The 22237-nt window shown below is 44.0% G+C and overlaps 1 protein-coding gene across 4 annotated transcripts in view; it reads right to left on the bottom strand.

Moving 5' to 3' along the window:
* Positions 1–22237, bottom strand: part of LOC119179667 (uncharacterized) — a 224172-nt gene that overhangs the window by 177781 nt on the left and 24154 nt on the right. The window contains exon 4 of one of the 4 annotated variants that reach the window (XM_075869770.1): positions 9327–9477. The exons of the other annotated variants lie outside the window; for them this stretch is intronic. Coding sequence (XP_075725885.1) covers positions 9436–9477 — 42 coding nt within the window. The 3' untranslated portion in view covers positions 9327–9435. Of the gene's footprint in view, positions 1–9326; positions 9478–22237 lie in introns of those variants that run through there. 4 annotated transcript variants of the gene reach the window in all.

Genomic DNA, 22237 nt, shown 5'->3' with positions numbered 1-22237 from the left:
ATATCACTGCTGGAATTCATAATGGCATTGTAACATTGTTGACAAGCTCAAGATCACCAAGACCACAATCATCAGAGCCACTCAGTAATGGCGCCATACATACAATGTGTAATGATGCCATATGTTGCAAGTGAACGGCAAAGCAGTTCTTGGTGTGCGGAGCCAGGGGTGTGCACTGTAAGGCCAGTTTCATGGCAGCAGCATCTGCTTTATGGATATACCCCAGTTTTTTTTTTTCCATCTTCAGACATTCAGAGGGTAAACTTGTCGGCTAGTTGGTTGAGCAAACAATAGGGAAACAGCACTAAAGACCACGGCAATAAAGGCACACACACCCACACATAGCACAACCACACATAGCAGTGTGTGGTTGTGTGTGTACTGTCATGGTCTTAGGCAGGAATGTTTTCGGTGAATCTTGAGATTTTCGTAAGGCTCAGGAAATGTGATATTATGAAGCCTAATGACTGTCGTCACTGTAATCATGCTTGTTCAATAAATTAATGATCAATATTTATGCTGTGTTCGACATAAATGAACTTGGGTGCTCTGCTGGACCCAATAACAAATCACCCACTGCAAGACAAAGTCCTCTCCCCGTCAACTCGGTCCTGTGCTTTCTGCTGCCACTTTATACCTGCAAACTTCCTAATCTCATCTGCCCATCTAACTTTCTGTCTCACCCGCATGCCTTCTCTTGGAATGCAGTCTATGATTCTTAATTACCAGTGGTTATCTGGCCTTGGCACTACATGCCCTTCTTGATTTTAACTCTGATACCTTGACACCCGCTTATTCCTTGATATACTCTGCTCTATTCTTCTTCCTTACGGTCATGCCTATCATTTTCTTTTCCATTTTCCTTTCCAATCGTCTTCAACATAAAGAGACACTAAACGCTAAGTTTATTGTTAAAATAGCTGTCCAGAAACCTCGTAGTGTTACTTTTGCGCCAAAGAGGTACTTATTTTCAAATAAAATTATGTTTTAGTGGTCCGCATCAGGTTACCCGCCTCATACAAAATGTCTCAAGTCACTGTTGCCGTGCAGAGCGTTGTCCGGCTTTACTCCGCAGCCGCCGACACTAGTAACAGCAAAACGAAAATAGCAGGAGCTACAGCAGCAACAATCGCCATTGAACAATTTCCTACCATGGCCCCTGAGACGGCAGACATGCTTGCTTCAACTAGGCCCCGCTAGATGGCACGACCTGTCCAATTTAACTAGAGTTACTGTATATGCTACCTAAAGGTAGAATATACAGTAACTCTAAATTTAACCAGGCCAAAATTGAACTTCTGAACCACTCGCGCCATTCTCCATGGTAATGACCGGCACACTTTTTTTTTTCATGAGTCAGAAACGACCAAGTAGCATTTTATTACGTCTCTTGATTTATTTAGAGCGGCTAGCTCAATCACTGGTGATTAATTGTAGGCGGTATCTCTCATGTCATCGGGATCATTTTGCGAATGTCCTACTCGAAGCGTGGACATTCTTGTGCATTCTTGGAGGCGGATTCCGCAGATGGAGAAACTCTGGAGCTTACGTCGAGCCACACGGAACACCCTATATCGAAGGTATCATAATTCCTTTTAAACGTAGGAGGTTGGTAGTTGCATATACCAGCCAGATTAAAACTGTCACGACCAAAATAAGAAACGTCTTTTAGCAAGTTACGCAAATACAGTAAGGCAGTACGGTAGCACTCCTCCTTTCAGTGACAGTGCGTCCCTCGGACGACAGGTCCTTCGTTAACAATGCGCATGCTGACAGGCCTCAACGAAGTGAACGAAGTGTGTTAACGCCAGAGTAATTTTGAAAGAGCTTTTGTATTGGGGTGCCTTCACTCATAATAGGTCAACGACTGGAAAAGGAGGACCCGTGTGGTAATACCGCAGCGTATTTGCGTACCGTATTTCTGCAATATGCTAAGACCTAATGAAGCAGGAGGCACACGGTACAATTTTTCACCAGATACGACGCGTGGTGACAGGTATGGATCCGTGAAAGTATCTTTTTTTTTTCCTTCAGCAAAATATCTAGCTCATGCTGCGATTAAAGCTCTTAAAAATGACCTCATAAAAATTTAAAGTTATAATAATGAACTTAGTGAATAAAGCAGAAAACGTGAAAGGTTTGAGGCTCTTCCGCAACGATTTTGCGCCCCGCAAGTTGTCCAACATTGTAGTTATAGTGCGTTGCATCTTACTGGTACTTACCTACGAGCCATAAGCCTGAAGGCTTACAAAGAGAGTTCAACTTAGATTAAGGACGACGCAGCGAGCGATGGAAATGAATATCATGGGTCTAGAGCCGAGTGGGTCAGGTAACGAATGGGGGTTAAGGATATTACATAGTTGAAATTGAAAAGAAATAGAAATAGGCCGGGCACATAGCACGTAGGCGAGATAACCGCGGGTCCTTAAGGCACGATAACCGCGGGACAATTAAGCAAACATGTGAGAGTGAGAGACAGTGAATTAAGTGGGCAGATGAGATTAAGAAGTTTGCAGGTATAACGTGGCAGCAGATAGCACAGGATCGTGTTGATTGATGAAAGATGAAAAAGACATTTGCCCTGCAGTGACCGTAGTCAGGGTGACAGTGATGACAATTTTGTAATATAAACACTTCTCCTCAAGTCAGCAATTTAAAAATTCATTAGCGAAATTTTGGAATTAGTCGCCACAGTGTCATGCAAAGTGCGGCAAAATATTTCCGCCACGTAGGAAAACGACGATACAAGATTTAAAAACACCTTATATATATATATATATATATATATATATATATATATATATATATATAAGTAAAATATAATATAAATATAAAGTATAAGTAAAATGGAGTCGGTTACGCCAACGGGAGCCTGCGGAAACAACCAGGGTATCTCAAACCTTCAAGCCAAGATTGATGACCCGGAGAATCGTTCCCGTAGGTCAAACGTAATATTCTATGGAATTGAGGACGGGGAACGGTTTGAAACGTGGAAAACGTCTGAACGCCTTGTGCGTGATTTTCGCACGAACCGTCTTGACTTTTCAATCTCCTCGCTAGCTAGAGCTCACCGAATAGGTCGCTTCTCCACAGGGAAAAAGCGCCCTATCATCGCTAAACTGTTCAATGAAAAAGAAGTGGAAACAATCCTGAGCAAAGGCTTCAAACTCAAAAATACGCCCCTCAGTGTTGCACGTGACTACTCTGAGGCTGTGCGGGACAAGCGCAGAAAGTTGCTGCAATTTTCAAAAACAGTAAAGAAAGAAGGAGATCGTGTGCGTCTTGTTTTCGACAAACTGTGCCTAAATAAAGATACTTACATTTGGGACACAAATGCTAATTGCGCAGTGCATGTCGACGCTCGCGCTGCAAAGGACACATCGACATGACGTGCCCCTTCAAAAGTACAGGCAGCCGCACCATCTCGTCCAGATGGAAAGGTCGCTTTTTTATACACTAATATCAGAAGTGTTCTTTCTAAACGTGTTGAGCTATCTTCGCTAATCGACTCATGCTCGCCATCTATCTTCGCACTAACAGAAACATGGCTCAACGATACTGTTTCTGATAGTAATATTCTTGTCAGTCAAGCAGAATTTAATTTTTTTCGCTGTGATAGAAAAGATCGAAGAGGCGGTGGTGTGCTCATTGCAATTTGTAAAAAATTCATTGCTCTACTCATTATTATTAATTCATTTCTTGAATGCGCTTTTGTTTCTTTGAGGCTTGTTTCTACCGATTTAATTATTGGCGTTTTTTATCGCCCTCCTGACATGAATTCAACGTTCGAAAGTGAATTTAATCGGGTTGTTGTTGAAGTATGCACGCGGTTTCCCAATGCGGTTCTTGTCTTTTTCGGTGACTTCAACTATCCAAATATTCAATGGTCTACGCTATCTGTTTCATCCACCGACACCCAGACACAGGAATTTCTAAATTCTTGTCTCGACTTTTCGTTGTGCCAGCTTATCGAAAAACAGACACGTTGCTCGACCACATGCGCAAACATTCTTGATTTACTCTTAACTTCTCATTCCGATCTTTTCACTGATATAGGCCATCTTGATGGTCTTTCTGATCATGACATAATCACGAGAAACTTAATATGTTCACTCAACGAAAGAAGAGTTACCAACAAGCATATAAGGTGTTACAACCGTGCAACGTGCCAACTTTGATGAAATTAGTGACAAATTGTCCAGTTTCACTGGAGAGTTTTTAGATACCCATTTGTCGCGTTCAATGGAAGATAACTGGAACCTTTTTAAAAATGCTCTTTCAAACTTAATTGATCAATATATACCAGTCATTACCATAAAAACAAGCAACGTCGCTACGTGGTTCAATAATCAACTGCGTCGACTTAATAATAAAAAAAAGCGACTGTTCAGAGTAGCAGACAAAAACAGATTATCAGATTCATGGTGTCGTTATAAAACATGTGACAAGTTATACCAACGCCTTTTAAAAACTACTCGTCGTCGTTTCTTCAGCCATGATTTGTCATCAATGCTAAAAAATAACTCTAGGCGCTTTTGGCGCACGATAAATCCTAGTAACCAACCTGATGTAAATCTCGTTAATACTGATGGAAGCCCTGTTCCGGAATCCGAATGCGCTCAGTTATTAAATGATACATTCTTATCAGTCTTTACTCTTGAGGATACTACTTCATGCCCTAACATAGATGTAGTTGCCGGTATTAATATGTCTGAAATAATAATTGACGAAGCTGGTATCATATCTTTACTCGAAAAGTTGAAAACTTCGTCTGCATCCAATCATAATGGCTTCAATAACAAAATACTGAAAAATATTTCCTCAGGTATCTATCGCTTTTTGGCAGCAATCTTTTCTCTATCGTTATCATCAGGCACCATTCCTCACGACTGGCGAATAGCAAAAGTAGTGCCGCTATTTAAATATGGTGATCGCTCATACCCGCTTAATTACAGACCCATATCTTTAACTAGTACCATATATAAACTTTTGGAACACATTATACACTCCCAGGTAATCTCCTATTTAGAGGAACACAATATCATCTTTAAATACCAGCATGATTTTCGCAAGGGCTATTCATGCGAAACTCAACTCGCGGGATTTACCCATGACTTGCACTCATCATTGGACGCCGGCATTCAAACTGACGCTATATTCCTTGATTTTTCAAAAGCATTTGATCGTGTCCCTCACCATCGGCTCTTACTAAAACTTGGGCAGCTTAATATTCACCCACTTGTTCTCGCCTGGCTACAAGCCTTTCTTTCCAGTAGAAAACAATTCACATCTGTCAATAACTTTAACTCTCCTTTTGTTGAAGTCTCATCTGGAGTTCCCCAAGGAAGTGTGATTGGTCCCTTGCTTTTCCTTATTTATATTAACGACTTACCCTCCTCAGTCATTCTAAAGTTAGGCTTTTCGCTGACGATTGTGTCATTTACCGTACCATTTCATCTGAAACTGATCGACAATCTCTACAATCTGATCTTGTCTCTTTAACTTCGTGGTGCACAGCATGGCAAATGACACTAAATCCTTCAAAGACTAAGCTAATGTGTTTTACTAAAAAAGCGTCCCGTATTCCAACGTCTTACTTACTAAATAATACTTCAGTGGAGCTTACGACTTCTTATAAATACCTTGGGGTTAACATTCAGTTTGACCTGTCATGGCATCACCACATTAACGTCACCCTTGCTTCAGCAAATCGCTCACTCGGGTTCCTTAAACGTAATTTGAAACACACCCCCTCGCACTTGCGTAAACTGGCTTATATCACCCTAATCCGTCCTAAAATAGAATATGCCTCAGCCATTTGGGATCCCGATCAAGACTACATTATTGAAAACATCGAAGCCCTGTAGAACCGTGCTGTACGTTTTATTTTTTCTGATTATTCACGTCACACCAGCGTCACTTCATTGAAACCTCGTGCCGAACTGGAACTCTTATCACGTCGCTGTAAAATTGCTCGCTTATCACTACTTCATAAGCTCTACCAACACACATCACTTCACGAGGACTTCTTTAGGCCACCCCCTGCCATCTTTCCGCGCCGCGATCATCCCTTTAAAATTGAACGCTTCCCTTGTCGCACTTTTCATTATGCTAGATCCTTCATACCGCGCACAATAACCGAGTGGAATGACTTACCTTCAAACATTGCAACCGTCACTGATATCACTGAATTTCACAACCTACTAAACATGAGTGCAAGCGTGTGAACCTTTTGCGGCATTTCCCCCCTCTTTTTTCTTTTTTCTGCAAACCGTGTTTTTTGTAGAAACTGCGTATGTTCATGGTTCGTGTTATTTATTGCTGTGTTTGCCTAATTCAGTTATTCACACGTGTTTTTGGTGATGTTGTCATTCCTTTATGCTTAATGGCGCGTGTGTTTGTAGTAAGCTAGATTGCGTTTTATTGTACTCTTGTGACTCTATTTCCTTCTTTGTGTAGTTCAATTTTAAAATATTTTTTTAGTTTTATTATTGTTTGACTCATATTATTTCTTCTGATTATTTAAGATTATGCAGTAAGAATATTGACCTTATATTTATTCTAATGTATTTAGTAGCTGTATGGTGTTTAGTTTGCGTGTTTTCTGGTTCTATTAATCATTTCATGTACCTGTATGTATTATAGCCCCCCCCTATGTAATACCCTCCTGTGAGAGGGCCCTTAGGGGTATTCTAAATAAATAAATAAAAAATATATATATATCGGTGAAATTATCCGCGGGTCCGGCCTTCATCAGAAGGAAGGCCGGACCTGCGGCCGAATTCTCAATTAAATTACTTCGTGCGTGCATCTACTTCACTGAGTTATGGCCTAAGTCTAGCCTTTATCAGGTGAAGGCCACAGAAAACAAGAACTTCCGACGCTAGAGAATTATGTCGGAACTTTCGTTACGTGTCCCTGATGTCATGCAGTTATAGCTTTGAACGGCCATATGCAACCTGTCTTTGTGCCGAAAAAAAAAACACATAACGAATTCTTATTAATGTTCTGCAGTCTTGTCTTGCTCTTTTGCTGTGCTTTAGCAAAGCGTATTCCCAATCAGCATGAATCCACATTTACTACAGCTTGGTGCAGTATGTTTATAGGACTTATACTGAAACGGTGCGATGTTTTCAGGCCGTCTATGAGCACCTTCCAAGGCAAAGGGCAATGACTGAAGAAGTGGAAGACGAGGTCCGGGAGCTTTTGAAACTTAGGCAAACAAGAAGCTTGTGAAACAAAAGGTTCAAGAGAAGACGGGCAAGGCTGTCTTGCTAAAGGACTTGAGCAATCTTGCAAGCTCTTTTAAGCCAGAAACCACGAATGACCTCCAGCGAACTGTAGACATGCTTTAAAAAGAATACGGTATGTATCAATGCACGCTCTAATAATTTGGTATTGTCACACGTCCTAAGGCACAGGGCAAGATTTTGCAAACAGCAGGCAAGATTGATATGATCTGATTACAGTGCATGTCATGCCCTTATTGCGAGCTGTTACCATCGGTAAACCTAGACATAATGAACTTCCACATAACGAAATTCTCTATACAAGGAATGCAAATCTCCCACGTACATTGACCACATGTATCTTAACCAAGTTATAACGAAGCATTTACTTTTTATCCCTAACTTCAATGCAACAGAGCTTTGGTGGTACTACACAGGATGACCATGGCGATTGATTGAAACCTCTTTTGGGTCCAGAGGAAATATAATTCATTCAGGTTGTCGCTTTCCTTTTATGCGGTTTTAAGCTTCAGCTCCTTCCGTTTTCTGGCGTGCGACAGCTGAAGGTTCATTAAAGCAAGTGGTTTGAATATGTGAACAGGCATAGCATCGGCGTCACACTACCTCATGCAACAGCAGAAGGTTTTATTACCAGCCGCGGTAGCAGTACAGGCTCGATAGCGTAGCCGATTTCACACTATCGCAGTGCTTTGGCCTACATTGACAAGTGACCATGTCGAGGGGCGCACGCACACCGGATCACGGCTTCTTTTCACCCCGACTATACTTGCGAAATGTAGAATTTCGATTTAAGAAAGTAAGTTATCTATTTATCGACTTCACTCTAACGAGGTTTGCTTATGCCAGAATGCTTAGTGGAGTGCGAACGACTTTATTATTATAAATCAAAAGCACACTTGCCGTGAACAACCAACTCGTTTCGACCTTATTTAATTGCTAGGATAAAACTGGTTCGAATCATGCGCAGAATATTTTTTAAACGGAACATTAGAGAGCGGGCTGGCCTGTCTGTGCATCACGCATGTGGCTGTCCTCTATCACCTAAATGGAAAACAGCAACTCATGCGCTGCTTCTGGCGCGCACCAAGCACTCTAATTGTTCTTATTGAATGTCCCCTAAACCACCTCAATAATTTTTTTCAAATTTCAAGTAAACAGGGGCATCGTGTGCAGAATGCGTCGTGATCACCAATTCTACATTTGGCAGCGCCACGAGGCGTTGGTGAGCGAGCTACAAATTCCAAGAAACAATCTCGCCTTCTTTCTGGGCCTTTCAAGCCTCCGCTTAACGCACCATATGAATATCGTTGACGAGCCGAGCCATTCAAACATCCACGCTAGCCGACACGGCAGCCGTGGTTCGCCAACAAACACACAGTTGACATAATCGCGTCAACCGGCAGTAAATGGTGTTTCAAGCAACACGTCAACGATGACGTATGCCATGCGAGATTGGGAGGGGCGCTCAGAGAGACCGCAAAGCGGCTTTGGGAGAGGATACCTTAGAAGGAAGCGCAGGAGAGCGAAGGGAGGGATCGTGGCAGTTTCGATAATCAAACGCGTCTAACTCCACTCTTAGTGTGCCGTTTCGAAAAATTCTCACGGCTCCGTGTTCGTCATACACTGGTGCACTATTTCCCCAAAACAATTTTTTGACCTCTTGGTGGTTTAGGGGCCCTGTATCAGAGCACCGCTGTGTACCTAAGTCGTCAAGGCACACGCTTGATATCAGTGTTCTATTTCTTTACAAACAAGCAGGGTGATTGACCGTGACCAATAGATGCGTGAAATTTGCACAAGTAGATGCTCCGGAAGCAGAATTTAGTTAAAGCGAAATTGTTTGAATAAGTTACGATTTTTTCATAACAATTAATTCACCTCTCAGTCAGTCATGACATTTCTCTTCATAAAACAAATTTATATACCCACTCAAAGGACATCCAATTGTTTTCTGGTGAAGAGTTTTGCCAACATTATTTAAAAGAAATTTCAATTTCTAAATTCCTTTTAAAACTCCCCCAACTCCCCACTTAATATATATGCACTATAGGTAAGATAATTTAATTAAAGATTAGCTCAGTATCGATTGTGTTTATTTTTGTAGCAACTAGTGCACAGATATGACAAAAGTCGTGTGCACAAATGTACAGGCCTCGTCAGAAAAGGTTGTTACATAGGTGCCTCCTCATCCCCTTGAATCAGTGCTCCGGCTGCTTTCATCAGTCCCCTACGGGTATTCAATAGTCATTGTCGGAACATGGCCAACATACATTTACTAAAGTATAGAAGCTAACTGACAGCCGTGATTAGAGAGAACCTCACCAAAACATACTGAAAATTTTAGTTGCACACTAAAAGTAAAAAAGCACCATCTGAGAAGTATTTCACTAATCGGACAAGTCAGAAGAAATTTAGTACATTTTTATCATGTTTCCAAGAGGCACGCTTTATTGCCACTTTACCCTTAACCTTGCCTAGTTTGTGCATGTAATTCCAACCGTCAAGAGACATCAATATCATAATACAAGCTGAACTGCTTTTCTTTCTTTGCCTCACTTTAATTTGCAGAAATTGCATTGTGCAATAGCTGACGAAAAGGGCTCACAGGGTGTGGTCAGTGACGTTTCAAAATGATGATTGTTTCGTTAGAGACCTCTCCCACCCAAAAATATCTGTCAGAAAAGCGGGCACACCAGCCTCACTGTTTAATGTGACTTTTTTGTCATGCAGGAGGCACGTCATATTTAGTTTACATAATCACCGCCAGCTCACTTTACACTGTGCTTATCCGTTGATACATTTAGGGGCCTATTGTGATATTTTACTCACTTCATTGCTTTGTCATGTGTAAGGTATGATTGTCGTGCCTTAGCAAATAACAGCAACTAAAAAGCCTACCTAATGCTTTTATCTGTGCAGGATCAAACTGCCATGTTCTTGTAGATCAGAACAACTTTGAAAGCCTTGTGATATCAACTTCTGCAATGAGAAGATTGATGGCAGCATACCCAGAGTTTTTTGGGTATTGATGCTACTTACAAGTTACTAGAACTCAGAACACCGGTGTATCTGATACACACCAAAGATTCTAATAGCTCAAGCGAAGTTGTGTGCGTCGGAATTTTGGTGCGAGAAGACGAAAGCAGTGTACGATGGCTCGTACAGAAATTTAAAGAAATCAATCCTTCTTGAACACGAACTAGGCGCATCATAGCCGACAAAGACTTGTTAAAAAGGAACATCTTGAAAGAGAAATTTCCCGATGCCAATGCGTTAATTTGAGTTTTCCACACTGAAGACTTTCCGCAGGGAAATCACATGTGCAAAGTTAGGAATGACAGAAGCTTCTCTTGCAGATTCACCAAAAAATGGTGTATTCCGCCTCCAATGAAGAGTTTTCTGATAGTGAAGGACTGTTTAAAACAGCCTCATCACCTGTCCTTGCCTATTACAGCAAAAACTAGCAAAGCTTGAGAAACGAATGGTACAAAGGGCCAGCATTCTTAGTCAACAGTTTTAAAAACAACACCAACAACCACCTCGAAAGCATAAATGCGAAACTCAGGAGTTATACCCCTTTATTGTTCCCTGGAGCAATTTGTGTCAGCTTTGTTCTCTATTTTAAACGCTCTGCAACAAGAAAGAGACCGCCTGGCTGCTGACTCTGTGTACAAACGTCCCGCCAACATCGAAACGAATAGTGACCTTCAGCAGTACCAGCGGAGCCTGATATCCTATGCATACCCATTTGCAAAGAAACAAGAGGAGCTGTCGGAGTATGTCTCAATGAAAAAGAACACCCAAGGGCACTGGCAATGCCAGTCCCACTGTGGAGAGACTAACCACAGGGAACAACTGCACCTACCTATTTAGGCTCTCAATGATGTTGCCGTGTAAGCACATACTTGCAGTGCGGAAGTGTGAAGGCCTTCCATTGTACGAAGAGCTGTACGATTAGAGGTGGAATCGCAAATATTCTCATTCTAATCAGCGTCTCTTTTGTGGAGACGAAACAAACATGAACACTAAAGAGATGTCTGCGACGCATTCTCAGTAAAAAAAACCGCAGACGCAGCAGCAGAAATATAAAGCTGTATTCCTCCTCTGCGAATACCTTGGTGAACTGGAATCAGAGGAAACCGGAGAGAAATATGACCATCGCGTAGACTTTTTCAAACAAATAGCAAAGCAGTGTGAAGGTGGGTACTGCATTCGTCTTATTAGCGAAGATAATGGCGCAAGCCTTCATGATGAGCCGGAAGCCGAGACACACTTTCCTGGTGAGCTGGAAGCAGAAACAGACTCCCCTGGTGAGCCGGAAGCCAAGACAGACTTCCCTGGGGATCCATCTGTTGAGGACTTTATTAGTCAAATTGACATCAATGAAATGGTGCTCCATAATGACACGCCACAGCCTCCATTGTCACCATCACCTAAGAGCACATGCGAGCTGTCGCTGCAGATAGTACAGGGCCCTGCCACAATGGCCTGTGCAGAACACACTGAAAAGGGCGCAGATAAAGAGCTCGAGTCCTTTGATGGCCCTCTCCGAGAAACTGGAGAATCTATTCAATTAGACCACAAATGTGATGGCCCCTCATCCACAGGTCAGTCATAGTTACAACACATCAAAATGACACAAAAAAATCAAGCTTCGTGATCGTCCACCAGGACCCAACCTTAGTCATTGGGCTGCGAAAAAGGAAGATCATAACAGTATTTGCAAACCTTGCTCCCACAGAAAAACAAAAAAGGATTCTTGTGTGGCTAGTGGTGGAGGCGAAGGCAAAGCGTGCCATCGACAAAGGAATTCGGTAGGGTAAGCAGAACAAGTTTCACAGTTTCATATTTACAAGCAGTCTCCCCATTTCCTTGGCTAAATTCGGTGTCCTCATACATTTGATTATTTCTTTTTCTGTTATGTTTTACCTGTTTAGTGCTGTTTTTATACTGTTGCTTAAACATTGAAAAGTAACATTGAACTCTGAGTGAACTGAAAGCAAAAGTACGTTTTTCTCAATAACACATTAGCTAGCCTTTTTTCTTTCAGAGTTACATAGTCTTCCCACAAAGAGACCCCCTGAAGAATTTTGAAAGAGCAAGTGGCATCACGATCATGCAATTTTTTAAATATTTATATTGTGATACAGCTCCCATCATTGCTACCTGTCAATTTTTTCGCTTCTGTCTGTTTTCTTAAATGCTCTTATTTTTCCATTACTGATGTTTGTAGCCTCACTATTGAGACTAATGCTCTCTTGACATGTTGCATCAACTAAATGATTATGCAGTTGCTGTGCACAAGTCCCTCAACAAGTTTCTTTTTTTTTTTTTTTCCTGACCGCAGCCCATTCTAGATAATCAAGTTGATCATCATTCCGTGGAACAATTCTTCAGCTGGGATGAATGGTAGTCTGTGTGCCACGTCATTCAACAGAAAAAGAAAACCATAATATGGAAGTGAAGTGAATGCAAGGACCTGCTCAGCGACATACCATCAGTAATTTGCGATGCATGTCTGCTGGTGTCACCAGTGCTGCCAGAAATTTTAGGCAAGCAAAGAGAGCAGCAGAGCTTGGTTCTGCAAGAAATGCAAATAGGCAGCAATGAAAGCTCTGCTCCAATCACTCCGAATGCAATCATTTATTATCCCTCTCAGCCTGTGTTAGTTCACTGCAGAAAGAAAGGCTCCCAATACTCTCCAGTTTACCCTACCCTGTCCTAAGTGAGCGGATTCCATTTTATTCTTGCAACACTTTTGTCACTCGATTTCACCCTGCTTTCCCAAACTGCATTGTCTATCGCTTATGTAACCACTCTGCAACTCTTGCTGCCCACTGTTTGTCTGTTCTATTACAGTGTCTAGAAATATACTGCCCAGTGAGCTGAGCGCGTGCATTCCGTACAAGAGAGGGCAACCACGCATGTGATGACTGCACTCACATGCCACAAGCGGCGCTGCGTGTTGAGAGGGTGCAGGAACGCGCAAAATTCATCTCGTCCTGTTGCTGCCGGTGCCTCGCCGTGTTTAAAATCAGTGTGTTACAGCTACATCTGATTTCCTGTGAAGTTCAACGCCGTCATATGTACACTGCAAGACCCTGAGATGTTAAAAGCTATGCGACAATGCAAAGAAAGGACGTGTATTATGCCGCTGTGTCAAAGAAGTTATCGGTCAAACAAGGAAAAGGTGTCTTGTTCTCCGCACTAACGGATGCAGCGTGGTTTCCTGAATGAAAAAGTAAGATCAAGAGGGCAGACAGAAGGCTGAATCCGAAGGCTGTCGTGTGAGAAAAGCATTCTGAGAGTGACATCATCGAACTATCTTTTCAAGTTAGAGTGAACGGTGTCAGAAACAAAATCTCCGTTCAGGCATAATTTCAAATATCAAATTTTATCAGGAAAAATTGAAAATATTCTTTCAAACTTCATACACACAGTTTTTCTCCCATTTCAATGTTGGACTCCCTTTCCAACAACATTTTGGGTATTATGCGGCGAGTGTCAGATTGTTCATTGGCATGGGTGGGCAGGGACGCGCGCGGAGGTGAGCGGTCGCATGTGACTTTGGCTCCTGCAAATTTTCCTCTTGTGGCTAACTGATCACTCCAAACGCCCCGAATACTTGACTGGACCTATATGTGAGTGTTACCGACGCTTCCTGTGATACTTTTTCAATACTAAGACGTTTTTTACGCAAGCCGCAGCCCTTTTAGGGCTGTCGGCTAGCAGTATCGCTGCTAGGCCTACCTCTCCCTAGCATGAGCGCTGGAACAGGGCGCGACGCAGCCGGCGTCGATGGTGCGCGTTCCTGGCGCGCGATCCACGAGAGCCTCTCAAGACAACGCCAGCATCCTTCGTCACCACCAAGCCATGCAGTGGCTCAGGAGCGCCAATCAAGAGCAGCACCGAAGCCCCCACCACTGCCGCGCAGTGATTACAAAATCATATTAAGAGTCCGTGGAGGTTTAAACTGTGCTGTGATACATCCATGCGTCCTCAGACAAATAATCCTCAAGGCGGCGGGTCTCCCAATCTCTGACCGCACCAGTTCTGACCAAATACGCGTCAACTCCATCAACCATACCGTTCTGATTAGCACACCAGACCTGGATCGTGCCGACCTCTACCATGGCATACGGCTCTTGAACTTCAACGGCACCCCTCATGAAGTCGCCACCCATGTCGCTGATCCCGTCGATACCTGCAGAGGAACCGTTCTCCTGCCTTCCGATTACTCGGAAGACGAAATCATCTCGACCCTCCGCCGATGCAACCCAAAGCTGACTATCGGAGGTGCACGACGCCTGGGCAGCACTGAAACCATTCTAATCATATTCCAAGGCAAAATCGTTCCTTACTACGTCCACTACGACGGCTGTGCACTTCGATGTCGTCCCTTCAGGCAAAAGGTTGAAGCCTGCACACGGTGCCGTCAGATTGGTCATCGCCAAGACGTCTGCACCAACACCAGTGACACACTTTGTCCCAAATGTGGACTAAAAGATGCACCTATGGACCACGAGTGTGACCATGTTTGTGTTGTGTGCAATGGAAACCATGAAACAGGTTCATCGCTGTGTAGACAACGATTTAAGCCGCGCCCTACACGGTCCATGGAAAAGCAAGACCCACCCATCCACCGATCTCCTAGTCGCGAACAAACTCACGGTTCAAGCCAGCGGAAAAGTCGAAGCAAAAGCAAGGAACGCGGGCGGAAAAGTCGAAGCAAAAGCAAGGAACGCGGGCGACGCTCCAGTGCCAGCAAAAGTAAAGATCGCGGTCGTCGCTCCGATTCAACGACGCAAGACGACGCCTGGCCAGGCCTATCACCAAGCCCTGCTCTCAACAACTCTTCGGTCAACTCACACCAGGTAGGCTGGGCTAAGTCAGCCTCTTCTAGCTGCTCCTCAAATCACACCAGTAACAACGACTCCACCCTCTTTAAAGAAAATGCAACCCTAAAAGCTGAAATTCAGAGGCTTAAATTACAACTCGAGTCTTTTCACTTATCCGCTACTACCACTCAAATTGATTCTCGTCCTCCTTCCGCATCAACCACCCAAGCCCCTCCCTCTCATTCCGCCTCTTCCATGTGCCATTCATCAGCCCCACCTGAACCCTCTGCACATTTGCCCATGGACACTAGCCCCTGTGCTCAACGCGAACCACTTCTCCCTCCCCCCAGCAAACGTAAAACTCCGAGCACTCCACGATCAGAAGAATCCCTGGAGGAGACAGTTTTAAATTATAATGACAGAATAACCGCATTAGAAACTAAATTTCATAATATACTCACCGCAGTTGAAAAACTCAGTGCAGATTACGCAGCCAAACATGAAGCACTCGCCAAATTTATGGACCTTGTGCAAGCTCATATCCAACAAACTACAAGTTGGATAGCTGAAGTTAGTGCCAATAATCCTAGCATAGCACCACTTTCCACCTCAGCACCAGCTTCGCTTAACAATGGCCAATAACCCGACTCGCTCCGAGCTTCAGGTTTGGCAATGGAACTGTAGGGGGTTCCGAAAAAAGAAAGCACATCTGCAACAGTTCCTTGCCTCCCGTTCTAATCTACCCGAAGTCATTGCCCTCCAAGAAACTCACGGGCCAGTCAGCTTCCCAGGTTATAATGTCCACCAAACTAAAAAGCTGTCCCGGCCTGATACGGCAATTCTTACTCAAAAACACCTCACTGCAAATCACTCCCACTTCGACGGCGTCGATATAGAGCATGATTTTTTGGAGATTATTCCTCATAAGAATAACACATCTGCTCTTTACCTTCTGAATGTCTACAGCCGCCCTCGAGACAAACATCACCGCTTTGACTCCCTTTTTACTCAAGCCATTTCCGCTGCCAAAGACCATCCCCTTTTAATTCTTGGTGATTTCAATGCACCCAACCCGTTGTGGGGTCACACTGTTTCTACTCCTAAGGGCAGAGCCCTGTGGATACACATACAAGACCACAGACTCACGCTACATAATGACGTCGATGCACCAACCAGGCTAGGAAACAGCGTATCGAGAGATACCTCTCCCGATCTTACCCTTACACGCAGAATTCAGCACGTTACATGGAGCAACTTGCAAGTTAATCTCGGTAGTGATCACTACATCATTACTACTACAGTACATTTCAAGCACAAACCCTTCGCACCTAAGCCAATCAGTCACACCAATTGGGACAAATTTCGAGAGGCCCGCCAGATATCAGCTCCCAGAAACATCCAAGACATCTCAGAATGGGTGAAGCAACTTCACTCAGATGCTGGGGTGCATACTACAACTTTGCCCCCCGAAACCCCCCTCACCACGGTTGATGCCAAGCTTTTACATATGTGGGAAGCCAAACAGTCTCTCTTGAAGAGATGGAAAAAAGGACGGCACAACCGAAAGCTAAAACTCCGAATAGCCAAGCTTGACCTGCAGATCCAGGAGTACGCCACACAACTGGCCTGCCAGCAATGGGGCCAGGTGTGTGACAGCATGCAAGGAAACCTTGACAGCAAACGCACATGGCAACTACTGCGCCACCTCTTAGACCCTACCACATCACGCACACATCAAAACCAGAGCATAAAGAAACTTGTATATGCTCACAAAAACGATCTAAACGGACTCTTCGACGACCTCCGCGATAAACATCTGCCTCCTGCTCAGAAGTATAACACACCAAAGTACACTGGAAAGCCCAACGAGTTATTGAGCGCCGCTATCACGGAAGCAGAGGTTCGGCATGCTATGGCCACTCTGCGCACAACGTCAGCACCAGGCCCAGACCACATTAACAACAAAGTACTTCGCAATCTGGACGACAACTCCGTCACGGCAATCACAGATTATTTCAATCACTGCTTTGACACTGGCACCCTTCCAAGTTCCTGGAAGGATGCCAGGGTAATTTTCATTCCAAAGCAAAACAAACCAGTGAACACTTCCAATCTCAGGCCTATTTCACTAACTTCTTGTCTTGGTAAAACGCTTGAACACGTTATACTCAACCGTCTGAATAAATACATGGAAGACAACAATGTTTATCCACCAGAAATGGTGGGTTTTCGAAAATCTCTGTCATGTCAAGATGTCATGCTTCGACTGAAGCATGATATCATTACACCCAACAGCAGCCTAGATACGCAAGCAATCTTGAGTCTGGACATCCATGGAGCTTTCAACAACGTTGCTCATTCCGCCATCCTCCGCGAGCTTAATCTCATAGGGGTTGGCGCAAAGACATATAACTATATAGCTACTTTTTTAGCCAACCGTACCGCAACCATACACATAGGCGCAGATCAATCTCAGTCTTACGCTTTGGGAAGTTACGGCACGCCCCAAGGGTCTGTGCTGTCACCGTTTCTTTTTAATGTCTCTATGATGCCGTTGGCGCAAGCATTGAGATCTATCCCTGACCTCAAGTTTTCACTCTACGCCGACGACATCACTCTTTGGATGACTGGCGGCTCCGATGGAGAGATTCAAGACACCCTGCAAGCTGCGGCAAATACGGTTGTGGCACTTACAGGGTCTATGAATCTTTCATGTTCCCCACAGAAATCTCAGCTACTTCTCCTACCATCTCACAGAGGGGGCGAAAAACACATATCCAATATACAGGTAATTCTAGATGACGTACCAGTTACTCGAGTGGATAGGATCCGCGTGCTCGGTTTACACATTCAAAGCAATCGGCTCAACACATACACACTAAAGACACTTCACACCACCGTTGATCATACCTTGCGACTTTTGGGTCGGGTCAGTAATAAACATGGCGGACTAAAGGAGGCCGAACTCCTCCGCTTGGTCCAAGCCTTCGTTATCAGTAAAATAACTTTTACAACGCCTTACCTACACTTTCTTAAATCAGAATCCGACCAGATAGACATCCTTTTACGCAAAGCGTATAAGTTCGCTTTAGGGGTGCCTATACGGACCTCCACTGAAAGGCTTATGCGTACTGGCACCTTCAACACCCTTGCTGAACTAGGAGAAGCCCATATTGCATCTCAGTATAACAGACTTTCTAACACCGTGACAGGCCGACACATTCTACAAACCCTTTCTGTCACTCCGGCATCCATCACTAAGGTCAAGTACACCATTCCACACCACATACACGAGAACCTATACATTCCACCACTTCCAAAAAACATGCACCCTGAGCACCAGAAACAGCGCAGGATGCAGCGCGCGAGGGCCCTCAAAAAACAATTCTCCTCCTCCAATGATGTGCTCTATGTTGACGCCGCCGATTACGGAAACAGGCATCATTATGCAATATCGGTAATCAACTCTCACGGCCAGGTCGCTGCGGCCGCCTCCGTTCTTGCTTCTTCTTCGGAGGAAGCGGAAGAGGCGGCCATAGCCCTGGCCCTGACAATACCTAGTTCATCCGTTATAATCAGTGACTCCAAAACAGCTATATATAATTTCGGAGCGGGCAGGGTTTCTAAGCCAGCCCTTTCCCTACTTTTGCATCATCCCCTTGATCGACTTGTAGCACTAATCTGGACTCCCGCGCATGCGGGCCTTGCCGGAAACGAGGCGGCTCATGCGAGTGCCCGAGGATTCACAGTCCGGGCACACGCATCCGATGTGTCGCAATTCGCTACGAATGAGGCGCCATTTACAGCGCGGGATCGCCTTATTTCATTCCACGATATTTGCACACACTACCGTTTAGAGCGATTAACCTTCCCGCCACTCACGCGCAAATCTTCACGCAGGTGCGAAATTCTGTGGCGACAGCTGCAGACTCGCACCTTTCTTTCGCCTTACCTCCTACACCGCATTCATCCATCCTGTTATCCTTCCCCCTCATGTAAATTTTGTGCCTCCTCCACAGCAGACTTGAACCACATCATGTGGCGCTGCCCTAAGCACCCTCTTCCCCCATTCCTGAAACGCCTAATTTCTAGTGAGGAGCAGTGGGAGGCTGCCTTGCGCAGCTCGAGGCCCGCTATCCAGGAGGCCATCCTGGAGTGGGCTGAGAGGGTAGAGGAGGACTACTTCAAGTAGTTCATCCCCACCACACCCTTTCCTGTTGCCCCCTTCCCTTTAACAAGGGATAAATAAAGTTGTTCATTCATTCATTCATTGGCATGTTATCATTCTTTGTTTTCACTCGAATCCTAATGGAATGCAGGCTAAGAGGTAAAGGTTTTTGGGTCTTCTGTAATAATTCTTGCTCTCAAGAACAAAGCACGCTTTAAAAAATAACTCTGGTGATTATACTGTCAATCGTTTTTAAAATTTCTTTGCGTACTGCGATCACTTTGAGCACCTATCTATCTGTCTGTGCGTCTGTCTGTCTGTCTGTCTGTCTCTCCGTCTGTCTGTCTCTCAGTCTCTCCGTCCGTCCGTCTGTCTATCTATCCCTCTGTCGATCTATCCGCCTGTCGATCTATCTATCTGTCCGTCCGTCCATTCGTCCGTCCGTCCGTCTGTCCGTTCGTTCGTTCGTTCGTTCGTTCGTCCGTCTGTCTGTCTATCCCTCCGTCTGGCTATCTGTCCATCCTTCTGTCCGTCCGTTCGTCCATCTGTCTATTTATCTATCAAATCGCCTACGTCTGGGTGCCCTCACGATCACCCCCTTGACTCCTTGATTTAAGGAAATCCAAAATTAGTGTGGGCGGCTAAGACCCTTTTATAAATATGACTCGCTGGTCCTGACATGAATAATTTCACAATCCCGTCACGTGCGCCATGAAACCCTTCTCGCCACATCTTTTTTTTAACGCGTGAGCATTAAGCCGGCATTGGCAACGTTGACCCTACGAATGAAAAAAATAAACGTTTGTGTCCTAGCAGAGAAATCGAAGCCAAGCAATCTGCGTGGAAACCAAGTATTCTACTACAGAGCCATGCCAGGTCTTCGAAATAATTTGCAAAAAGAGCCAAACCCAAACGTTTGTGAAACACCAATGCTGGTTCCAGTGTTGACTATCCAATTTCTCTCATATATTTAGCGCCACTTCATAATGTTTCACTTAATAAAAAATTACAACAGAGTCACCTTGTATAGCATTGATTCCCAAGTTACGTGGGATCTGCCTGTTTTTTTGTTTTTGTTTTTTTTGCTGGCAGTAGCGGATGTCGATATGTATGTCATGAAATAATCCTCATTTGATATTGCAAAGCGCCAGTACTGTGAAAGCAATCGAGTAGCTCTTATAAAGCATTATGTGAATAACACTCCGAAAATGCAGGAAAATAATAGTTGGCCTCACCCGGCTCGGCCTCCTGAAAGCTTCGCAGCACGTGCGGAGTGCAAGGATTGAACGCAAATGCACCCACTCGCACAGCAGCGCACCATGCGGACGCCACCGGCAGTCATCAGCTGTGGAACCATTCCCTAGCCCGCGCTCAGCACACTAGGCAGTAAATTTGTAGACACTGTAGTTCTATGCACTGTGGCCAGCCCAGGTTCATTTTTTTCTTTTGATGTCAGCTAGGGTATCTCCAACTCCTGTTTGTTCTCTTAACTCATGCTGCAGTCCTTCAATCTGTGTTATTTCTATCATTCCATATTCCATTGCATGTAGCATAATCCTTAGCTTTTGCTCTAATAGTTTTGTTCATTAACTAATTTGCCACACCAATGTGTAAACCTAGCTTGTTCTTTGGGTTGGTTGTAATCAAAAGTTTCTCTTTTCTTGTTGGAGATTACTTTCATAAATACTTTTTTCAGTATAATGTTGGCACTTTTTGAGCTCACTGCAACAGTCGGCCTTGAGGCACCAAGCTCAATGCTTACCGTCGCCAGCTGTTTTTTTCCATCTCGTAACCCGTATGGCATTTCTATTCTCATCTGTAGCTGCATATGAAACTTTTGTATTTTTCTCCTCGGTACTTCTACAAGAAGTTAGACTTATTCTGACTCATTTTTTCAGCATAAAACCCCTCTTCATGCAGTCTTTTATAGCAGTTTTGGTGCTGGTGTCCTTTTTTATTGCTGTTTTTATCACTTTGACCTTGAAGCTTCTCATGTCATGGACTTTCATCGTGCTAAAATTTGTCAGCTCAATTTGAATATTCTATATTCAAATTTGAAGATTGTGTTAAATCTCCCTCATGTGTTGCCATTTCTTTAGAAAAAGCTTGCATAGATAGGGAAGGCTTTCATAGCTCTTGTCTTGGTGCTTTACCTCCAACTTGAATAACTTTGGCTACTGGGCAATATGGTTACTGATAAAATGTGGTGCTCATCATTACTTTCTTGATCACATTTCTGCTACAGGTAGTGGAAATTTAAATACAAGGCTTACCTTAAGGCACATTCCATAGTTAGCTTTTTATTTGTTGTTTCTTGCAAGACAAAGAATTAAAATAAATGTGCCAGAAATCGTATTGGCCAAATGCTTGCCTCCTATGCCAAGAACATGTTTTGCTACTGTGTGGCGTTTTAATACAGAGCCAACCATGACAAGGGATGTTTCCAATGATTGGCCAAGCATGGCCTTCCTTTGCTTCGCCAATGGCAGTCTTGTCACACTCACCAAGCATATATAGTCGACTCCTGGCACAACGAAGTCCACTTAAACGAAATTTCCTCCTTTTTCATTCCCCGTCGATGTCTCATGCGATTAGAAGCTTTAAGCTCCTAGTAATTTTTATAGTATTTCAGATTGTTTTTTACGAAACTTATGAGAATGTTTTTATTGCCAAGAATTACTGCTTAATGTACATACCAAATTAGAATTGCGAGGCAAATCTCAGCAGGGTGTGGCGAGGCGTTTGGGGCGGCGGTTTGCTGCTCGACTAGGGCTAGAGTCGCATGTTTACAACGCATTGTTTCCTGAAGCTGCGGTAACGCGAACACTCATGTCGTGTTTGAAGACAAGGCTTACATTATTGCAGGTGCCGAAGCCAGCAAGAAGAAGGCGCTTATCGCTGAAGAGTTTGGGATTGCGGCGAGCTCTCTGTTAACTATATTCAAGAGCAAGGACGCTATAAACAAAGTTTTAGCTGCAGGG

The sequence above is a fragment of the Rhipicephalus microplus genome, chromosome 7, assembly GCF_043290135.1.
Source record: "Rhipicephalus microplus isolate Deutch F79 chromosome 7, USDA_Rmic, whole genome shotgun sequence".
Classification (NCBI taxonomy): domain Eukaryota; kingdom Metazoa; phylum Arthropoda; class Arachnida; order Ixodida; family Ixodidae; genus Rhipicephalus; species Rhipicephalus microplus.
Note: the sequence above shows the minus strand (reverse complement) of the source record. Positions and strands in the feature narration are given on the sequence as shown.